The 23,447-nt window shown below is 39.8% G+C and overlaps 1 protein-coding gene across 3 annotated transcripts in view; it reads right to left on the reverse strand.

Moving 5' to 3' along the window:
* The window catches only part of stard4 (StAR related lipid transfer domain containing 4), a 51,153-nt gene that overhangs the window by 22,104 nt on the left and 5,602 nt on the right, over positions 1–23,447 (reverse strand). For all 3 annotated transcript variants that reach the window (XM_060837329.1, XM_060837320.1, XM_060837338.1), the window contains 3 exons: positions 12,507–12,613; positions 10,508–10,557; positions 3,379–3,505 (listed from right to left, as the gene is read on the reverse strand). In XM_060837329.1, coding sequence (XP_060693312.1) covers positions 3,379–3,505; positions 10,508–10,557; positions 12,507–12,613 — 284 coding nt within the window. The remainder of the gene's footprint in view (positions 1–3,378; positions 3,506–10,507; positions 10,558–12,506; positions 12,614–23,447) is intronic.

Consider the following 23,447-nt stretch of genomic DNA (forward strand, 5'->3'; position numbering starts at 1 on the left):
AGAGCATTAACAGTTAGTCACTGGCAGATTTCTTATTGCTTTGATTTTACAAGAGGTCAGTGCTTTCTGCAGTTGCCAATATCTACAGGAAGTGCTGTGACAGATGCTCAAGCTTTTATTGACATTAAGACTCCTCCACAAACAAGTAGCCCCAGAGATGCATGAAGTAGTAGGCATTCCCCTTGGAATACAGCATGTTTTGGAGAATAACATAAGCCACAAACAACAGGACAAGCTTCTGAAAGACGAAGGAGGAAAATAGTGATCTAACCAGGACATCCACCCAGTTCGATGATCAGTATGCCGGCAGCAGTCATAGTGGCTTTATACTGTGGTATTTCACTGACCAGCTGCACTTGAGACACCATTCAAACCACAGACTTATTACTGACCATAAGCCTAATGGTAGGCAGTCTGCAACCCATGCAGCATGCATGTGAAATGTTACAAAGCAGACCGCTGGCAAGATAAAACAATGCTTTTGCAGCTTGAAACACTCAGGAGAAGCTCTGCTTTTACTGACAGAATAATTGTCAAAATTCATTGTCATCTACTGCATGCTGCATAACATTGCCATGAGAGACTAGCCCTTGCCACCAGCTATACAACAAGTAGCTCAGAAGCAGGTGTATAAGGAAAAGGAAGAAGAATAGAGGAGACAACTTAAATAACCCCTTGCTTTTACTAGGTAGGGCTAACCAGGTGACCATTAACTGTAACATCAGTTCTCCAATGACCCTAGTTCCACAACCTATCATAGCATCCAATTGACTACAACATAAAAATAAAAGCCACCATGACAACAATCCCTGCCCAATTAAAATATTCCACATTATATACAAACATTAAACTTTGTGCAGTCCCTTTCTGCCTTTGCCTACCCTCATGCTCCATCAAAATTTTATCAAAGTAGTTATGGCATGGTTGGTAGAAGGCTACTTAGTTGAAGTGGAGAGCGACCTCGAGCAGCTCTAAGTCTGAAATCCCAGCTGCATTCTGCAGCACCTCAGGTGGAGATGGAGTTTCACAAGTACAAAACACTGGCTCACATGGCTTAGAGGAGCTTTGACTCAACTTGCAGCTTCAATCTTTGCCTTCACTGGAAGCACTGCCTCTCTCCCTCCCAAGGTGCAGCTTCACAGATTTTGTGTAAGCACATAATTACAATGACTCCTCTGAATTTGGAAGGCCCAGTGCCTGCTCTACTCCAGGAGAAAGTTCCAGTATTCAAGACCTACTTGACTTAGTGCAAAAACATAAATCCACCCAACCAGTTATTTTGGCAGGTATACTCTGGGTAATGTTGTCTGACTAAGGTCATGCTCTCACCTCCCGTACAGACGCTGGCCCACTACAGGATTACAGGACTCAAAGTACATCATAAAGAGACTTAGCAGAAACAAAATGCAGCAGACATGATAGGGTTGAACAGTTCATGAAAATGAGATAAACCAATTCTTGGCAGTGCTTCAAGACTCTAATTGTCGGAAGCAGTACAGATAAACTGACCAATTATGAGCAAAACTTCCAAGTTACAGAGGTATTCTTTTCTTAAATATGGCTCATTTTCAGATTTTACCCCCAGAAGTAATATAGAAGTATAGTATATTGTTAATATGACTAGATTTAAAGGGGATGCGAAATTTATATTACCTGTTTAGACATTTATCTTACTTTCATGTACAACTGTGTATTGTTACTATATTAAATAGAAAAAACCTTGCATTTGAGAATCCCCTTCACAATTTCACAAAAGTACATTTCAGCATGAAGTAAACGTCACAGGAAACTCTGACACCAAATTTGCATTTGGCAAAATTTACAAACAGAAAGGACCAGGTGCTGAGGGTGTAATTGTACATTTTGTGTTCCACAGGTTCCCTTAAAAATCCAAATTTGAGTTCACAGCCCAATGCACAGACTTTCAAAATGTTCCAGGTGCCATATTGGTAAAACTAAGTGACATACACTTACTGTTTCCTGGAAATATGCAAAGTAGACAGACCATGACATCAATCAGTGAGTAACATTGATCTAACATCAGCAATGCCATTCAGAAGCAAAAAGCTTCAAAAAGCATCTCTTTTAACCTTGCAGTTCAACATGCATGATTGAGACTGACAATAAAATGGGGACAAAATAAAAGACCTGCATACAAGAGATGCGTCAGGACTTTATTTCTCTTCCTGGCACTGCATATCAGAAATAGCAAGGCAGTGGTCGATTCGGAGGTCAAATGCTGTCTGTTGAGACTGGATAACTGGTTTATGTTCTGTGAAGCCACTGCCACTATCCTAGACTATGCTACAACAATCCCAGTTGTTTATTAGGAGAATAGGTTGTTGACTTGCTGTGACATACTGTAAGTCCTTTAGTAGAATATAATCTATTGCCATTGTGGCTTGCATGATTTCAGTCTGAACTTCATGGTCAGTGCACATTTGTGGTGGAAGTGATCGAGGAAGTGATGCCTTCTTGAAGCACATTTGGTGTAGATGGGCCCACAATCTTGTCAGGAAGGGAGTTCCACCATCCAGATAAATTGTGAAATATTACATCTATTTTAAAATCTTTAACTTCTGGTGACAACTCCAGGAATAGCAGTGCTCAATTCCAATGCTATATCTCTGTGAGGCGTAACAATGTTTGCTACAGTTCTTGGTCAGGGTTGCATTGCTTTGGAATACAGGTGAAGGAAAACATGAGGTTCTGCACTGTGTTTAAGATTTGGCACTGGAAATAGCAAAGGAAGTGGCAGAGATGTCACCGACAGTTTTAAAGGAAACTTCAAAAACCATGTTGGTTCACCTGGCAGGTATACCTGGTCCATGTTTTTTTTTCAGTTCGGTTCTGAAAGTCAGGTAGTTTGGGGAATTTTACACATTTTGTAAAATTTTTAACTTCTGGTGAAGACTTTGGCAAAAACAGAGCTGGATTTCTCATGCACAACCCCAAAGAGTTGTAACATCTTGCAGAGGTAGTTAAGCAACATTTGGTTTATGAATTAGCAATCCATTAATAATAAACTGAAAGATAAAATCCTGTTGACTACATGAGATAAGTTGCTTCTACCCGAAGATAAAGCTCCTCCATCTAGATCCTGAAAATGTTTATTAAATAAAATTGCAATTTCATTTAGTAGGAAAACAGCCTGTCGTCAATTCAAGAAAAAGTGCTTGAAAAGCTAAGAATTTTGAAGAGAAGCATGAAGGAGAAAGAAAGAACATTTGAAACTTATACTTTTCAAAAAAAAATCTAATGACAAATTGAGATTTTTACTTTGTGCAGGATTTCAAAGTAAAATCTTCTCACAAATGGAGAAGGCAAGTTGCTAAAAAGTACAGGAAATGTTTGTCAGTATTCTATGAATCATCTTACCTGTTCAAATTCCCCAATAATGTCCAAAGACGTCATTAGACTGTCCCAATCTAACCTATATGGGCCCGGGCGAATGTAATCCACTATCCTGTTTGGAAGCTCCTTGACAATCCCTTGAGTTTTGTACCTGGAAATTATATTCAATTACCTTGTTAGAATCTATGTTGTTTTTACATGAAAATGCAAATCTTTCTCATAAAGAAATGATTATTGTCACAAGAATTATGTTTTAAACCAGGGTAATCCTATTTATCTCACCACAGACTTCTATCTTTTGTAATGTCCTGCATTCGTACTCATAGCTTATTATGCTCCCCCTTAAAATAATGTTAAACTGTGATATTACTGATTTTACACCTATGCTGAAATCACTTGTATAAATTAAAAGCATGAGTTCCCAGGACAATCACATAGCTTGTGAACCTAAAAATATTCCACTCATTACTCCACTTTCCTTTTGTTCTGAAAGTCAAACGCTATTTAGCCACTCAGCTTCATTCCCTTTCACAGCATATTCAGTACTTTTAATAATAAATCTCATGATCCATAACAAATTGCCTCTAAAAATCCATAAATCATTTCCAATTAGTTTTTCTTCAAAGCTGAATAGAATGTCAAATCAAATGCATTCCTGAAGCTGATTTTGCATCGTGCATCCGTCAATCCCCATCAGAGTATAGGCAGTTCTCCTATAACACCATAGTTGCGTTCCAGCAAAACCTTGCTTAATAGAAAATTGCTTAATAGAAACAATGGGACATATGAGAAATTTGAGGTTAGAGGCAGACCAGCAAAACATATCATTCTTGGTGGCTCAAAAATCACCCAGAAGTCGAACGCAAAGTATGACACAGCCTGAATGAAGGTTGAAATCATATTTATTAAGGAAACAAAAGCAAATTTAACACAGTACATTTAAAAAATGTAAGAAAGCTGGTCTCTGTACAGTACCTCTCACAGAAAGCTGCTCTGTCAGCAGCTGACATCGGCACATACGCAGAATGGCACAGAGACTTCAGAACAGACATCGGTGCATATGCAGAACAGCGCAAAGACCAGCACCATCAGCAAGTAAGTGCAGACACCAGTCCATGCATAGAATTGCAAGAACATTGGCACGTGCGCAGAAAGGCGCAGAGATTTGGGTCCGCATCTCGGTGCATATGCAGAATGAAGAATGCGAACTGATCCCTGCTAGATTCAAGCAATTGCTAACAGAGGTAAGCGTTCTCCAAAATACCATTCCCTAATTCTTCAGCGACATTAAAGCCAAATCATGCTGCTGAAATGAGTGTTATCCCAGGACTACTCGTACTGATCTATTTCATCCCGCAGCCATGTCTCTGGATTAGCTGTTAGCTCATGCTTATTTCTATTCGCACAATTGAATGTACAAACAAAGAACAAGAATAGGTCACTTGGCTCTTCAAGCTTGCTGTGCCATTCAGTAAGATCATGGCTAATTTGATTTTAACCTTAACTCTACATGTCTGTAAACCCCGATAATCTTTCATCCCCTTGGTTATCAAAAATTCATCTAGGAATAGGAATAGACAATTCAGTCCCTCAGGTCTGTTCCACCATTCAATGAGATCAAGATTGATCTGTGGCTTAACTTCATAAACTATCTTTGCCCCATTTCTCTTAATACGTTTGCTTAACAAAAGTTTATCTACCTTAGATTTAAGTCAAACAATTGTACAGCTATTTCTGGGATGCTACTTGTCTCTTGTCTAGTGAAGACTGACACAAAACAACTGATGAATTTGTCTGCCATCTTTTCATCCTCTTGTTTATTGAGATATGTCTCTTGATTAAATTTAAAAATACAAGCCATAAGTAATAAGTTAGCCTAGAGCAGTGTTTTGTAGAGGAATAAGACAATGCTATTTTCTAGGTCTGTAGACTGGATGAAGCAAAGATTGGCCCAAAGTCGAATGTTATGCTCTTCTTGTTGGATGTGGGAGTTTAGGGAGAGTTTACGTGTTACTGAGAATTATATCTACAAAAATTGCCATTGGTTGCAAATCCTATCAGATCAAATGGATCGGTTGGAGGGACAGTAAGAGGCAATGAAGAATTTACAAGACCAAGGGAGTGTGATGGATAGCAGATACAGGAAGGAAGAAAAGTCACAGATACAGTCACATAAATAGGTTAACTCCAGGAAAGGTAAAACAGGTAGGCATGTAGTGCAGGAGTCTTCTGAGGCCAGCCCTTTTTCAAAATGGTATGCTGTTTTGGGAAATGTAGGGGGTGATGGATTCTCAGGAGAATGTAGCACAAACAGCCAAGTTTCTGGTATCGAGACTGGCCCTAATGTAATGAGGGGTATGCTGGGTTTGTGTTAGGGGACTCTCTAGTTCAAGGCACAAACAGACGTTTCTGTGGCCAGCAATGGAAAATCAGAATGGTGTGTTTCCTCCTGGCGCCAGGATTAAGGATGTCTCAGAGAGGGTGCAGAATGTTCTCAAGGAGGAGAGGGACTAGCAGGAGATCATTGTACACATTGGAACCAATAACATAGGAAGGGAAAAGTTTGAGATTCTGAAGGAAGATTACAGGAAGTTAGGCAGAAATTTAAAAATGAGGTCCTCAAGAGTAGTAATATCTGGATTACTCCCAATGTTATTAGCCAGTGAGGGTAGGAATAGGAGGATAGAGCAGATGAATGCCTGACTGAGAAGCTGGGGTATAGGAGAAGGATTCACATTTTTGGATCATTGGAATCTCTTCTGGGGTTGAAGTAACCTCTACAAGGACGATGGATTGCACCTAAATTGGAAGGAGACCAATATACGGGCAAGGAGATTTGCTAGAGCTGCTTGGGAGGATTTAAACTAGTAAGCTTGGCGGGGGGGGGGGGGGGGGGGGGGGGTACCCAGGGAGATAGTGAGGTAACAGATCAATCTGAGACTGGTACAGTTGAGATAAGAGGCAAATCAAACAGTCAGGGCAGGCAGGGACAAAACAAAGAATAATGTAGGACTGATTAATTAAACTGCATTTATTTCAATGCAAGGGGCCTAACAGGGAAGGCAGATGAACCCTGGGCATGGCTAGGAACATGGGACTGGGATATCATAGCAATTACAGAAATGTGGCTCAGGGATGGACAGGATTGGCAGCTTTATGTTCCAGGATACAAATGCAACAGGAAGGACAGAAAGGGAGGCAAGAAAGAAGGGGGAGAGGCATTTTTGGTAAGGGATAGCATTACAGCTGCACTGAAGGAGGATATTCCTGGAAATACATTCAGGGAAGTTATTTGGGTGGAACTGTGAAATACGAAAGGGATGATCATTTTATTGGGATTGTATTATAGACCTCCTAATAGTCAGCGGAAAATTAAGAAACAAATTTGAAATGAGATTTCAGTTATCTATAAGAAGAATACAGTGGTTATGGTCAGGGATTTTGACTTTCCAAACATGAACTGGGACTGCCATTGTGTTAAGGGTTTAGATGGAGAGAAATTTGTGTACAAGACAATTTTCTGATTGAATATGTGGATGTACCTACTAGAGAAGGTGTAAAGTTCAACCTAATCTTGGGAAATAAGGCAGGGCAGGTGACTGAGGTGTCAGTGGGGGAGCACTTTGGGGCCAGTGACCATAAACTCTATTAGTTTTAAAATAGTGATGGAAAAGGATAGACCAAATCTAAAAGTTGAAGTTTTAAATTAGATGCAGGCTAAGTTTGAACGCATTAGGCAAGAACTTTCAAAAGTTGATTAGGGGCAGATGTTCACAGGTAAAGGGATGGCTGGAAAATGGGAAGCCTTCAGAAATGGAATAATAAGAGTCCAGATACAGTATATTCCTGTTAGGGTGGAAAGAAAGGCTGGGAGGTGCAGGGAATGCTGGATGACTAAAGAAATTGAGAGTTTGGCTAAGAAAAAGAATGAAGCAAATGTCAGATACAGACAGGATAGATCGAATGAATCCTTAGAACGGTATTAAGGCAGTAGGGGTATACTTAAGAGGGAACTCAGGAGGGCAAAAAGGGGACATGCAGTCCTCTACACATCACATCCTATGATTGAGTAAGAAATAGGATTTGGCAAATAGGATTAATGTATTTGTAAAAGCCCTTTGGATTCTCCTTGAGGACAAAAGGTTAACTCAAGAGTGAATAGGGCCCTTCAGGCGGTCTTTGTGTGGAGCCGCAGGAGATGGGGGAAGAAACTAAATGAATATTTTATATCAGTGTTTCCTGTGGAGAAGGACATGGAAGATATAGAATGTGGGGAAATAGATGGTAACATCTTGATAAATGTCCATATTACAGAGGAAAAAGCGCAGGATGTCTTGAAATGCATAAAAGTGGATAAATTCCCAGGACCTGATCCGGTGTACCCCAGAACTCTGTGGGAAGCTAGAGAAGTGATTGAGAAGCTAGAGCAGTCTCCATACCCACTTCCCTTAGCAACCAGGGATGCAAACCATCCAAACCAGACAACTAAATCATTCTAAGAACAGCCAGCCTTTCCAGTACATTCTATCAATTTTTACTCAATGCAAAGCTTCCACCATCTCCAAATCTATCAATTTCTTACTCAATCATAGGATGTGATGTCACTGGCAAGGACAGCATTTATTGCACATCCCTAATTGTCCTGACAGAAGTGGTGGCAAGCTGCCTTCTTAAACTGCTGCAGTTCTTGATGCATTGTATCACCCACAATATTGAAGGGAGTTCCAGGATGTTGACACAGTGAAGGAACAATAACACAGTTCCATGTCAAGATGGTGCGTGACTTGGACGGGAACCTGAAAACGGTTCCCATGTACCTGTTGCCCATGTCCTTCTGGGTGGTCAAGGCCACAGGTTTGGAATGTCTTGTTAGAGAAGCCTTGGTGTGTTACTGCAAGGTATATTGTAGATCCTACATGACTGCTTGGAGTCAAAGGACTGGTCCATTTTCAAGAACTCAGCGGCCAACCTAATGAGTATGCCAATACTGCCACAGACTTCATCTATAAATGTGTAGAGGACTGCATGCCAAAGAAGTTAATCTGAGTGTTCCCCAAACAGAACCATACAAAAACCATTCCCAACTGAAGTCCAGGTCTCAGGCATTCAAGTCAGATGACCCTGACCTGTACGGGAAATTTAGATAAAATCTCTGCAGAGCCATCAGAGATGCCAAGAGCCAAAACCAGACTAAACTAAAGTCCGAGAGTAACCACACAAACACACTGTGGAATAGCTTACATGATATAATGGGCTACAAATTGAAGTGAAGTAGAATCACTGTATCTTTTCCCGGTAAGCTCAATGCATTCTAAGTTCACTTTGAACAGATAGTCATTGAAATGATATTACCCGCCACAACAGCCTCAGGTGCACCTGTACCCAGCCACAGCCACAGACGTGTTGGATCAGCCTTCATGAAGGTGAACCCACAGAAAGTGACTGGCCAAGATGAAGTCCCCAGCTGTGCACTCAGATTCTGCACAGACCAGGTGATAGGAGTATTTGCAGACGTCATTAATCTGTTCTTACTACAATGTGAGGTTCCCACCTGCCTCAAGAAGACCACTATCACCCCACTGCCAAAGAAATATCAGGCAATATGCCTTAATTACTACTGCCTGTTGGCTCTGAAATTCATCATTTTTGAGTGCTTTGAAAGGTTTGTAATGGCACACATCAACGCCAACCTCCCAGACTGCCTTGACCTACTATAATTCGCCTACAATCACAATGTGTCCTTGGCAGATACCATCGCCCTGGCCCTATATTCATCCCTGGAACATCTCGATAACAAGGACACCTATGTCAGAACCCTTACTTATTGACTTTAGCTCCACTTTCAATGCATAATTTCAACAAAACGCATCTCCAAACTTTGAGATCTAGGACTCTGCTCCTCCCTCTATAACTGGATCCTCGACTTCCTGACCCACAGACCACAATCAGTAAGAATAGGTTGCAACACCTTCTCCACAATAATCCTCAACACCAGTGCCCCGCCAGACTGTATACTCAGCCCCTTACTATTGTCACGGCTGTGTGGCCAAATTCGTCTCTGCAAATTTGCTGTTGGGAGCACTGTAGTGGGTCCAATTTCAAATAGCAGTGAAATACAGTACAGGAAAGAGATAGACAGCTTCGTGGCATGGTATAAAGACAACAATCTTTCCCTCAATGTCAGTAAATTGAAGGAGCTTGTCACTAACTTCAGGAAGTGGAATGGAGGACACATTCCTGTCTGTATCAATGGTGCTGAGGTGGAAGTGGTCGAGATTGTCATGTTTCGATAAGCAAATATCACTTGCAATCTATGCTGATCCATCCATGTCAATGCTAAAATCAAGAAAGCACACCGATGCTTCTTCCTCAGAAGGCTAAGGAAATGCAACATGTCCATAATGAGTGCAGTGATTAGAACCAGGTGGATCCCGTTGACTATGTGATCTTTGTTTAGGGTCAATCAGAAAGGCCTGGCTGACCAATATAAACAGGGGATTCAGAAATTCCTTTGTAGAAGGAACTGATGCTGAGTTAATTGTACTGTGCATGATAAAGGGTATCTTGATGGTGGGATACCAGCCTCTGCATTTCTTTCAGTGGCGATGAGAGAGAGATTAATGATGTAACCATGCAGAAGTGCCGACTAGCTGAAGCCCAACTGGACTTCAAATCACTACATTCATGCTTGTGCCATTTCTCCATAAAATAACCACAATACTACCATTTCTTTCCACTTTGAATATTTATCTCTGGCAATGGCTCTTCCAAATCTTTAAAAGTTCCAATATTTCATCTTTATCTGTAAAAACTAATGCAAAATATTATTTAGCCATCTCTCACATTTTCTCCATCTCAGGACGTCTTTTATCATCTCAAAATGATCCCACCTCTTTTTAAGAATCTTTTTATGTATTAATTCACATTTACAAGTGTTACCATATTTCACAGGTATTTCATTGGCTGCAATGCAGTTTGGGAAATCCCAAACTTGTGAAAGATACTATGTTAATGAAAGTCTCCCTCATACTTGCTATTTCTCTTTATTTGGCCTGCCAAACTCATTTAATATATTTTCTAAATCTCTTTTTGCTCTCTCTTTACATTTTTTTTTTACATTTTTCCTGACAAAAATACTTTTAAAAATACTTACAAATATCCTCCAAATTCTTCTGAAGGTTTCCTCCAAACAATTACGTCTTTCTATGAAGTCAAGAAGTGAATCAATCATATTGTGAAATAAAATATCAAAAATATATCATTCGCTAATGAAGCAGCAGCTCTCAGAATGCTCCAGAATTGCTAAACCATCCCTTGTAAATTAAAAGGGAATACAAAGAAGCAAAAGAGGGTAATGTTTTCCAAATTATGGGTAACACAACAAGAATTCAAACCTAGGAACACAAATAATTTAAAAATGTTATCTCCCTTCTGAGGGAGGTCTCAAACAGGGCAGGGTAGCACAGAAATGTCAAAACCTACAACACTGTGTAATTGAGCAAAATGATAAATATGAACGTTTAGAAAGAAATACTTGCCTTTACATCTCCCTTTCACAACTACCAGACATCCCAAAGTATTTTACACTTGACAAAGTACTTTCAAAGCGTAATCAATGTGATAATGTAGGAATTGCAGCAATTTACGTACAGCAAAATCCCACGAACAGCAATATGACCACAACCTGATCACACGCTTTCTGTGATGTTGCTTGAGGGATACATATAATTCAGGACACAGGGATAACTCACCTAACCTCCTTCATAATAGTGTTATAGCGTCTTTTATATCCACATAAGAGAACAGATGGGACCTCATTTCAACGCCTTATCTGAAAAATGAGGCCAGAGTGTCATCTTAAAGTTCTGGAGTATCTACTGAACCCAGAACCTTCTGACTCAGAAGACTTGAGCTGATACATGCAATGTGTATGTACTAATTATTCCTGTTCCTTGGGCAGAAAGAGATATAATTCACAAACATTTGCATGAACTAGCTTCACTGTCATACTTGATGATAGAAAGCAGAGAAATCTCTGCCAACATATTTCAGAAGCAAGAATAAAGAACTAAAATATTCCACAAATGCTAAAGCTATCAACAAGTAAAGAAAAGAGGAAGACTTTGGGCGGCACAGTGGCACAGTGGTTAGCACTGCTGCCTCACAGCGCCAGAGACCCGGGTTCAATTCCCACCTCAGGCGACTGACTGTGTGGAGTTTGCACATTCTCCCCGTGTCTGCGCGGGTTTCCTCCTACAGTCTAAAAATGTGCAGGTTAGGTGAATTGGCCATGCTAAATTGCCCATAGTGTTAGGTGCAAGGGAAAATGTAGGGGTACGGGTCTGGGTGGATGCGCTTCGGCAGGTCGGTGTGGACTTGTTGAGCCGAAGGGCCTGTTTCCACACCGTAAGTAATCTAAAATTAGGTTTCTGGTATTTAAAATTAGATGAACAAGTTAACACAAATTTGGTTTTATAATGTATAAAGAGAAGGATTAAACACAAAGGTTATGATCAAAGTTTACCATACAATTTGTTGTCAAGGCCGTATCTAAGGTATGCATGAAATTTGCAGTTTCCCATTATAGGAGGAACATAACATTCTTTGTGAAAGTGCAACTCACATTTACCAAGATGATTCTTATGGGAACTCAGTTATGAGAAATAGTGAGATAAACAAAGACTTTATTCTCAAACAGAGAAGCTTAACATTAAATTTGACAGATATTCAAAATTCTAAATAGTCTATATAATTAAATAATTTCAATTGATAGCTAAACTAAATCTTGAGGAAATGATCTTTGTTAACCAATGTTAGCAAATTGATCAGAAAAAAAGTTACAATACACCACTTCCCTGGTATGAATGGAGCCATAAGATCTACTGTCAAGTCATTGAATGCATTGTCAGTAGAGCTGGATCATGACTATAGGAGGCAAGAGCAAGATCTATCATGGAGTCCCCCAAACCGTACAAACTTTCCCATCCTCACACACGCACATAGGCAAATGCTATCTTTATATAAATGGAATGAAACACATCGGTAAGAGTTAGAAACAGCAAAGGCCTCAAATCTGAAAAGACAATAAAATATTTGAGACATAGTACATGTTATAATAATATCTATTACTGATCAGCGCAGGACATACTTACTGTTTTCTTTCCAACTCTCCATCCACTGTCTCCACTGCAGTAATAGTTAATAAGAGTGCTTTCAACTTCGTCAGCCAATCTTTGTGAATCAAGTAAAGTTTCCATTTCTAGTAAAATGCAAAATTTTAAAAAAATCAGACAATTTCCACTGAAAGGCTGAACATTTTTAGCTAAATTTTTAGATGATATTGTGAGGTGTGTTATTGTAAAGTGTCAAACACAGCCCAAACTCTCAACTCACTTACATAACACTGACAACTACTGTATATCGAACACTAGTTAGACAGACGTAACTATAAATAAGCAGTGGGAAAACCTTGGCTGTGGAGATTATCACTGTCTCCTTATTATGATGGGCAATTCCCTAACCCCAATTTTCATTCCCATCTCATCCCAGCAAACCACCACTGGACGTCCCAAGCCATCTTAAAACCAGAGAGGTCAAAGGCTCCATGTTATCAGAAGAGCCCCTTTCCCCTTTTCCGGCAACTTTTTTTATTCGCTCATGGTATGTGTGCATTGGTGCTGCCCATTCCTGGTTGCCTTTGCAAAGATGGTAGTGAGGTACCTTTTTCAACAACTGCAATCCACATGCTAATGGTAGATCCACAATGCCATGAGGGAGGGAATTTCAAGATTTTGGCCCAGTGACGCAGAAAGAACAGTAATATATTTCCAAGTCAGGAAGGCAAGTGTCTTGGAGGCGGACATGCAGGTGATGGTGTTTCCACGAATTTGCAGTTTTTGTCTCCTTAGATGATAGTAATTGTGGGTTAAGAAAGAGCTCTCTAAAGAGCTTTGGTGAATTTCTGCAGTGCATCTTATAGATAGCACATATTTGCTCCTACTGAGTGTTGGTTGTGGAGAGAATGAATGTTTATGGATGTGATGCTAATCAAGCAGGATTGTGTGTCCTAGATGGTGTCAAGCTTCTTGACTGTTGTTGGAGCTGCATTCATAAAGGCAAGTGTGGAGCATAATATCACACTCCTGACTTGCGGCTTGTAAATGGTGGATTGGTTCTGGAGAGTAAGGGATTGGGTAACGCATTGCAGGATTCTTAGCCTCTAACCTGCTCTTCTTGTCGTTATATTTACATGCTAATCTAGTTATGTTTCTAGGAGAATGTGAGGACTAGAAATGCTGGAGATCAGAGTCAAAAGAGTCCTGGTGAAGGAATTATGCCCGAAACGTTGATTCTCCTGCTCCTTGGATGCTGCCTGACTGGCTGTGCTTTTTCAGCATCGCACTCGAGTTTAGTTTTGACGCTTTCTAATGTTCTATATATGGAAAGTGGTGGAGGACCCAGAAAACAGTGCTAAATGTCTTTATGTCCCCTATAAAAGTGAATTCTAGTAGCCCCTTCTTGCTAACGTCTTGGTCTCAGTCATGGCCTTCAGTGGAAGACATGATGCAATCTGTGAGACACTAATGCTCCCATAAAAAGGTCTCTCACAGCAGCAATGGAATATTCTGCACTTAGGTAAAAACAATGACTGCAGATGCTGGAAACCAGATTCTGGATTAGTGGTGCTGGAAGATCACAGCAATTCAGGCAGCATCCAAAGTGCTGCGAAGAGTGGAGAGATAAGCTAGAGGAGGGTGGCGGTGGGGAGAAAGTAGCATAGAGTACAATGGGTGAGTGGGAGAGGGGATGAAGGTGATAGGTCAGGGAGGAGAGGGTGGAGTGGATAGGTGGAAAAGGAGACAGGCAGGTAGGGCAAGTCTGGACAAGTCATGGGGACAGCGCTGAGCTGGAAGTTAGGAACTAGGATAAGGTGGGAGAAGGGAAAATTAGGAAACTGTTGAAGTCCACATTGATGCCCTGGAGTTGAAGTGTTCCGAGACGGAAGATGAGGCGTTCTTTCTCCAGGCATCTGGTGGTGAGGGAGCGGTGGTGAAGGAGGCCCAGGACCTCCATGTCCTCAGCAGAGTGGGAGGGGGAGTTGAAATGTTGGGCCATGGGGCAGTGTGGTTGATTGGTGCGGGTGTCCCGGAGATGTTCCCTAAAGCGCTCGGCTAGGAGGCGCCCAGTCTCCCCAATGTAGAGGAGACCACATCAGGAGCAATGGATACAATAAATGATATTGGTGGATGTTCAGGTAAAACTTTGATGGACGTGGAAGGCTCCTTTAGGGCCTTGGATAGAGGTTAAGGAGGAGGTGTGGGCACAGGTTTTACAGTTCCTGCAGTGGCAGGGGAAGGTGCCAGGATGGGAGGGTGGGCTGTAGGGGAGCGTGGACCTGACCAGGTAGTCACGGAGGGAATGGTCTTTGCGGAAGGCGGAAAGGGGTGGGGAGGGAAATATATCCCTGGTGGTGGGGTCTTTTTGGAGGTGGTGGAAATGTCGGCGGATGATTTGGTTTATGTGAAGGTTTGTAGGGTGGAAGGTGAGCACCAGGGGCATTCTGTCCTTGTCACGGTTGGAGGGGTGTGGTCTGGGCGGAGGTGCGCGATGTGGACAAGATGTGTTGGAGGGCATCTTTAACCACGTGGGAAGGGAACTTAGTTAGTCCACTAATGTTCCCTGTTGATTACAGAAATTTCTGACATTTTCCAAAATAAAATAGGTTTACTATGAGTACAAAGGAAACATACCACAACAACCACAGCTTAAGCTCCTTTTCAGAATATTGCCATGATTAATTAAATGTTGCTGACAATTTTACACAAAAATCTGGTAAATTTCTCAGCAAGTTTATCCTTCCCATGAATAGAATGGGGAGAAGTTAGAATTAATTGGACAATATGTTCCACTGCACATGATTATGCTGATTTGAGTTGATCTCTGGACTTTATAGTCACAGGATCAACCACAATCCAAGAAAAAGAGTCATTTGGTTTGGAGTGAGATCCAGAAGCTCTGCCCAAAAAAACTATAGATTTTATAGTTTTCTGCTTCTCAAAAACTAATCTGTAAAATCAGCCTTCAATTAATCTGCCACCTGGGAAATAAGCTATTTTATGTCGCATAATTTCTCATCCTGAAAACATCCAACTCCAAAAGCGATATTCTAAAATGTTACTTAATGCAAAATTTACTTGACATATTTTAATACAAGATTTTGATGTTTTAGACCATAAGACGTAGTAGCAGAAATAGGCCATTCAGTCCGCCAGGTCTGCTCCACAATTAAATAAAATCATGAGATATCTGATAATTCTCTACTCCATTTCCCTGCCTTTATTCGCTTACTGATTAAAAATGTATATTCTCAGCATTGAATATACTTAACAACCCTTACTGACACTCCTCCACAGTAAAGAATTCCACAAATTCATTACCCACTGAGACAAGAAATCCTCTTCATCTTGGACTAAATGGATGACTCCTTCCTCTGATTATGCCCACTGATCTTAGGCTCTCCCACAAGGGGAAACATCTATTTGAGTGACTTTCCATATCCACCTTGGCAAGCCCCCAGAGAATCTTGTATGTTTCAATAAAGTCACTTCTCATTCTTCCAAATTCCAATGACCACAAGGCCAACATACTTAATCTCTCATCATAAGAAAATCCCTGATGCCAATGATCAACCTAGTGAATTTTCTCTGGATTGCACCCATGGCTTGTGTATTTTTTCTTAGATAGGAGACTAAAACTGTTCACAGTATTCCAGATATGGTATGACTACTGCCTTCCAAGATTTGAACGATATTTAATGTTCCATTCCCTTTGAAATAAAGACCATTTGCCTTTTGTGATTCATACACAAGGATCTAAATCCTCTTGTGAAGCAGCTTTTTGTAATCTTTTTTCCATCTGAATAATATTCAGCTACTCTATTCTTCGTCCCAAAAGCCATAATGTCACATTTTCCAACATTACATTCCATGTAGCAAGATGTTTGCCAATTTTAATGTCTTGTTATTTAGCAGAACAAATATTTGAAATATAATTTTAAATTAAGCAATAAATCGGATCTCACAAACTTCAGAATTGTACATCAAGTTATTTTTCAAGGATGGAAATTATTATCTATTTACCTACTCGAGACTGGTAAAACATACAAGCAAAAATGTTTTAAGTTAATATTAAATTAAAATTAGATCACAAGCAGCTTAGTATCACAGACATTGAATGTATTGTCCCTACATTCAGAGTTTGTTATTAAACTAGTCATTTCAGTATCAAGGAAATGTTTCTCCCAGGAGTATCTGTGATTTTCCAAAATACAGTAAGTTTACCATGAGTACAAAGGAAAGCATAACACAAACAACTACGCTCAAGCTTCTTTTTGGAACAGTACCATGATTATATTAAAGTTTTCAAACAAATTTACAGAAAATCAGCTCCCTTGAGCAGGTGGAAGTAATTTTCAAATGTGGAGCAATAAGAATTAAATTGGAGATGATGTTTATATCCAAATAATGATGTAAATTTCAGTTAATTTCTGGGCAACTAGGATAAAGGACCATACTTTTTCAGTACTCTACCTTTTCACCTGATACCCAGTGATCAGATTATCAGGCTAGGTTCAAACAAATCCTGTTTGGTTACGTGGAGGTTGAACTCTCACAGGCACCAGTGATGCTTTTGGTGAGCTGATCACAGTCTGTAACTGCAATCAGGAACAAGCTACAAATAACATTATCCACCTCTTAATCGAAGGAGTAACAATGACTGCTGGGACAATTTCCTAGAAAGTAGAAAGTCTGATTTTGCAGATTGAACTAGCTAAAAAAAGGTATCAGCCATCATGGTTTTGCAATAATTTGAGGTATAGCAATTATTTTGAATTGGAAGAGCACCAACATTAAAAATTATGGAGCAGTTGTTTCCTTCAATTTAGAACTTTTACCATAGCTCATTCAAAAATAATTATAAAGAAGGGGAAGTTCATATACTACACAAATTTGACCTTTGGAAAACTTATGTTAAAATCTTACTCCTTTCCATTAGATTCTCAGTCATCATGACAGCATGTGTCAAGGTTCCATCAAGAATGTCAACATTACCCATATATTCTAAAAACAACTACCACTACTTTGTGTCCTCTTATCCTCAGTTATAATGTTTCAGATTCCTTTCAAATCGTTCATACGCAGTCAATTGCCTGTAAAAGATGCAGCTCTGAAAAATCCCAGTATTCAGTTTAACTTTTATTTCTTTACTTGTTCCATTATATATTCCTTGCTTTGCATCTTCATCCCTTTAGTCATTTAATATTTCCTGGACTGCAATTTATCCAGACTGCCTTCATTCTTTCTTATCTCTCCTTCTTTGCATACTTCTGTACTTGCTAATAAACTGTTAAAACTTTAACCACTCCAGTTCTGCTCGAAGATAATTGACATGATCCCTAACTCTTGATCAATATAGCTTATCATTGACCTGCTGAATCCAGCCAGCATTTTTACTTTCATTTTGAAATATTCTGATATCCTTTTTCAACCTATTTTTGAAAAGTGGGTGAATAAGGGGGACTATGATAGAACGAGGGAGGACCTGGCTAAAGTAGACTAGAAACAGAGATGTTATGGCATGACAGTTGACAAGGAGTGGAGGACCTTCAAATAAATTTTTCAAAGAGCTCAGTAAAATTCCAGTGAGAAGGACGGATCGTAAGAGGAGGGGTAATCTGCCATGCGTAAGGAAAGAAGGCAGGCTATTAAAGTGGCCAAAACAGCAGGAATCTAGAAGATTGGGAAAACTTTAAAAGTCAACAGAAAGCCACAAAAAGAGCTTTAAAGAAAAGTAAGCTAGAGTATGAGAAAAAAACTAGCACAGAATATAAAGGCAGATAGCAAACGTTTCTATAAATATACAAACTGAAGAAGAGTGGCTAAAGTAAATGTTGGTCCTTTAGAGGATGAGAAGGGGCAGTTAGTTATGGGATACGATGAAATGGTGGAGGCATTGAAGAGGTACTTTACATTGGTCTTCACAGTGGAGGATACTAACAACATGCCAGTAAGTGACGAAGCGATGAAGGTAGGTGAGCTCCTGGAAATAATTAATATTATGGAAGAGTTAGTGCTGGATTAGCTAATGGAGCTAAGGATAGATAAGTATCCTGGCCCTGATGGAATGCATCCCCGGGTACTAAAAGAGATGGTGGGAGAAATAGCAGGTGGACTGGCAGTAATTTTCCAAAGTTCACTGGACCCTGGGGCAGTCCCAGCAGATTGGAAAATAGCAAATGTGAGACCACTGCTTAAAAAGGAAAGTAGACAAAAGACGGGGAATTATAGACCAGTGAACTTAACCTCTGTAGTGAGGAAGATACTTGAGTCTATTATCAAGTAAGAAATAGCAAGAAATCTCAAAATAAATTGTCCCAGTGTACAGAGGCAGCATGGCTTCATGAAGGGCAGTCATGCTTCACGAATCTTTTGGAATTCTATGAAGACATTTCAAGCAAGATGGGCAATGGGGAACCAGTGGATGTAGTGCACCTAGATTTTCAAAAGGCCTTTGACAAAGTGCTGCACATGAGGCTACTGCATAAAATAAGGATGCATGGTGTTAAGGGTGGAGTATTAGTATGGAGAGAGGATTGGTTGACTGACAGGAAGCAAAGAGTGGGGATAAATGAATACTATTCTGGTGGGCAATCAGTGACGAGATGTGTGTCTCAGGGATCAGTGTTGGGACCACAATTATTTACAATTTATATAGATGATTTGGAGTTGGGGACTACATGTACAGTGTCATAATTTGCCGATGACACTAAGATGAGTGGCACAGCAAAGTGTGAAACTTTGCAGAGGAACAGAGATACATTGAATGAGTGGGTAAAGATTTGGCAGATGCAATACAACGTTAGTAAATGTGAAATCATACATTTTGTTAGGAGTAACAGCAAAATAGATTATTACTTGAATGGTAAAAAGTTGCAGCATGCTGAATTGCAGAGAGACCTGGGTGTCTGTGTGCATGAATCGCAGAAGGTTGGTCTGCAGGTACAACAGGTAATTAGGAAGGCAAATGGAAATTTGTCCTTCATTGCTAAAAGGGCTGAGTTTAAAAGCAGGGCGGTAATGTTACAGCTGTACAAGGTACTGGTGAGGCCACACTGGAGTACTATGTGCAGATTTGGTCTCCTTACTTAAGAAAGGATGTACTGGTACTGGAGGCATTGCAGAGGAGGTTCACTAGGTTGATTCTGGAGTTGAGGGGGTTGGCTTATGAGGAGAGGCTGAGTAGATTGGGACCATATTCATTGGAATTCAGAAGAATGAGGGGGGATCTTATAGAAACATATAAAATTACAAAGGGAATCGATAAAATTGAAATAGGTATGATGTTTCCACTGGTAGATGAGACCAGGACAAAAGGACATGGCCTCAAGATTAGAGGAAGCAGGTTTCGAACTGAACGGAGAAGGAACTTCTGCACCCAGAGGGTTGTTAGCCTATGGAATTCCTTGCCCAGGGAAGTAGTTGACGCTACTTCAGTAATCATTTATAAAACTAAGGTAGATACACTTTGAAAAATAAAGGAATTAAGGGATATGGTGAAAATACGTGTAAGTGGAGCTGAGTCCATGAAAAGATTAGCCATGATCTTATTGAGTGGCAGACCAAGCTCGAAGAGCCTACTCTTGCTCCTCGTTCTTATGTTCTTCTGTTCTAAAGTAAACTGCAGAAGCAGAAATGAAATATGAAATGAAGGAATTGGTTGTTAGCTTTAAACAATGAGAGAATAGTATGTCCTACAAGGAATAAGAAATGCAAGAAGCTATCAGTGCATTGCTATAATAATAACTATTTTAAATGAATAATAAACCATTCAGGAAGACAACACAAATTTAATAGGAAATCAAACACACACCAGCCATGATGAGTATACAAAAAAATATTAATGCTGTGTAGTGATTTATGACAAATAGTTTCAGATATTTTGTGAACATAATATGAAATAAGGATATTCATTATCAATGCAGTAACAATAACTTTAATTTATATTACGCTTTCAGCATCCTACCTCATTGAATAGCATGTTAAAAACATTCAGTAGGGTAAACAAATATTTGTTTGAAAAGTGTTAAGAAACAAACAGAAAACTCTGGAGAAACTCAGCAAGTCTGGCAACATCTGTGGAGATAGAAACAGAGTTCACATCTTAAATCTGGTATGGCTTCTTCAGAACTTTAAAATCATTCTGGACCGTGAGATGATTGAGCAGCACTTTGGGTCAGGTAATGGGCATCCAAGCGAATAAAACAGGCCAAAAGTGAAGAATGGTTGGAAATGGGAGGGTAGCAGTAATCATGCTGACATTATTGAGTCTGCTGATGAAAACACGAATGAGGTAGTAGCAAGGTTGACAGCATTGTTGCAGAGCCAAGTGGACATCATCATTAAGTCTGTAGTTCAGTTCATGGGGGTCAGGTTTGAAAGCTAGTTAAGGAAAGAAATTACTGGCAAGGGTGTCAATCATATTATAGAGGTAAAAGAGGATGGCTTTGGACTCCTTAATGTTAAGCCAGAGGAAATGTTGATGAAAAGTTTTCGTGTTGCAGAGCAAAGACACACAAATAGCATGGAGAGTTGAGAAAGATGGTGGGGAGCTGGGAGTCATCTGAAGATAAGTGAAAACCAAAAAGTATAATTGAAAAGAAACTGTAGTCAGTTAGACTTTACATCAGGTATTGAAGATCAGCAAACACAGACTCATGGATTTTTTTTTATTGGGACAAGATGACAAGGAACCAAAACACAATTATTGCACCCATCTAAAATGAAAATAGATGTTGAAAATACTTAGGCAGTATTTGTAGAGCGAGAAATAGAAACTGGTTAAAATTTCTGGAAAGGCAAAGGATACAATACGTTTGGTTGGGGCAAGGTCAAAAGCAAGGTCAGTTTCTAAAGGGTGGAAGAGAAGAAAGACTGAATAACAGAAAACTGAGACAAACATGTTCAAGGGGAATAGTGATGAGGCAAGAAAAGAAATAAAGAAAGGAAAGATTTGCCTCCCATGCAACTAGCCATCATTTTGCAGCATTTTTGCCACTCAAGATTGATCCCACATTTTCCTAAGGTTATGATTCCTGCCAGTGGTACTACTGGATAAGTCAGATGGTGACCTTTAAGCAGCAATTGGATAGGTACATGGATAGGTGCTTAAGCTACAACAAATGTTCGGCGCAACATCGTGGGCCGAAGGGCCTGTTCTGTGCTATATTGTTCCATGTTCTATTTTCTATCCCATTCTGAAACCTGGCTTGACAGATACGTTGTTTTTGTTTAGTTAGTTAATGGTCGGTGACTGAAACATAATCACAGTGGGTTGAAGATTTTCTTTAACAATAGAGCACAAGTTTATTACATAAACGAAGAAATAAAATAAACAAAACAACCTACAAATATATACAAATTACATGATTTCAAAACACACAGAAAAACAAAGTTTCAAATGTTCCTCGACATGATCCATTACAGACTCAAGCCCAGAAAAATTAAACACTGTCTCAACTCTGCAGGGTTTTACTTAACTGATACCTGAAAATTTCCTTGCCAAGGTCAAATCTACCAACATTAACTTTTTACAGGTCTGACAGCCTAAACTTTCTCAGTTCTAATAACACAAAGACTTCTTATTCTCTTGATTTGAAAATGTCACAAACTGAACCCTTCAGCTGATTTAGATTTTATTGTCACATACTCAAGTACAATTCAGAATACAGTGAAAAGTGTACAATGTCACCACACACGGTGCCATCTTGGTATAAAGGCAACCTAGGGACAAAAAAACATAGCTACAAAGTAGTAAAAGACAGAAACAAAGTTAACAGGTTAAGCATTATATCATAGAAAAGAAATGTGGTAGTTAACATTAAAGTTCTTCTTAATAGAAACTAGAAAAATAAAGAAATAGAACTAAAAGTTCAAAGTCTTGAGCACTTTGCTGTAATAAGACCACAATCTCCTCTGCTTAGTTCGCACTCTGGGAGACCTCAGCTGCCTGTTCTTGACACCGCCACCACAGATACAGGGGGAGGGCTCCCTCACCGCTCGCTTTTGCCATGCTGCGCTCAACTCTGATCAACAAAGTCCATGCTCTGACCTGACAAAGCCACGATGCCATTGCCACTGCTGCTACCGCCTCCAATCTCCTCTGGCTGCCTCTGGAACTAGGTGGCTTGTTCCCTGAACTTCCCTAAATCCTTCTTCTCGGAGAGAAACTAAACTTACTTCTAAAATTTCTAAAGTCTTCTGAATACAATTTTTAAAAATGCTCAAATTGGAATCTTATAAAGAGCTAAGAGCCTTACAATGTTACCCTACCTATTGTAAACACAAAAATATAAAGGCGATTCCATTAACATCAAAAGGGTACAGAAGCACTTCTCTCTGACAAAATGTTGGATTTAAGTCATTATTTCAGAGGGTCTCTCTGACCTGCTTTCTGTTCAAAGAAAACACTACACAAAGTAACCAACGTCCGTCTGTGTAGATTTAAAATCCAAATTCCAAAAATAAAAGTTATAAATACATACTATATACTTTTCATCACAAAACATACATTTTCCCTTTTCAGTGTTTTGAAGGGACCACTCCTTAATTCATAGTCACCTGAAAAACAAGTCTCCATCTGTGTAGCACGCTGCCATGCAAATGCAGAAGATGCAATACCTGTCTTTTTACCTCCTCTCTCCTCACTATTTAAAGTCCCAAACACTCCCTTGAGGTCAAATAGCAATTTATGTTTACTTCTTTTAATTTAGTCTGCAGTATCCGCTGCTCACAATGGGGAGAGATCAAAGGTAGGCTGATGGAGAGTGCAGATAGAAATGTAATAGTGGTAGGAAACAGTATAATTAGGGGAATAGACACTGAATAGGATTTCTGATGAAGGACTTATGCCCGAAACATCAATTCTCCTGCTCCTCGGATGCTGCCTGACCTGCTGTGCTTTTCCAGCAACACACTCTTGAGAGGGGAAATAAGGATTACAAAGCAAGAGGATATGGTAGTAATACAGAAGAGCTA

This window comes from Hemiscyllium ocellatum, chromosome 2, assembly GCF_020745735.1.
Source record: "Hemiscyllium ocellatum isolate sHemOce1 chromosome 2, sHemOce1.pat.X.cur, whole genome shotgun sequence".
In the NCBI taxonomy this organism is placed as follows: domain Eukaryota; kingdom Metazoa; phylum Chordata; class Chondrichthyes; order Orectolobiformes; family Hemiscylliidae; genus Hemiscyllium; species Hemiscyllium ocellatum.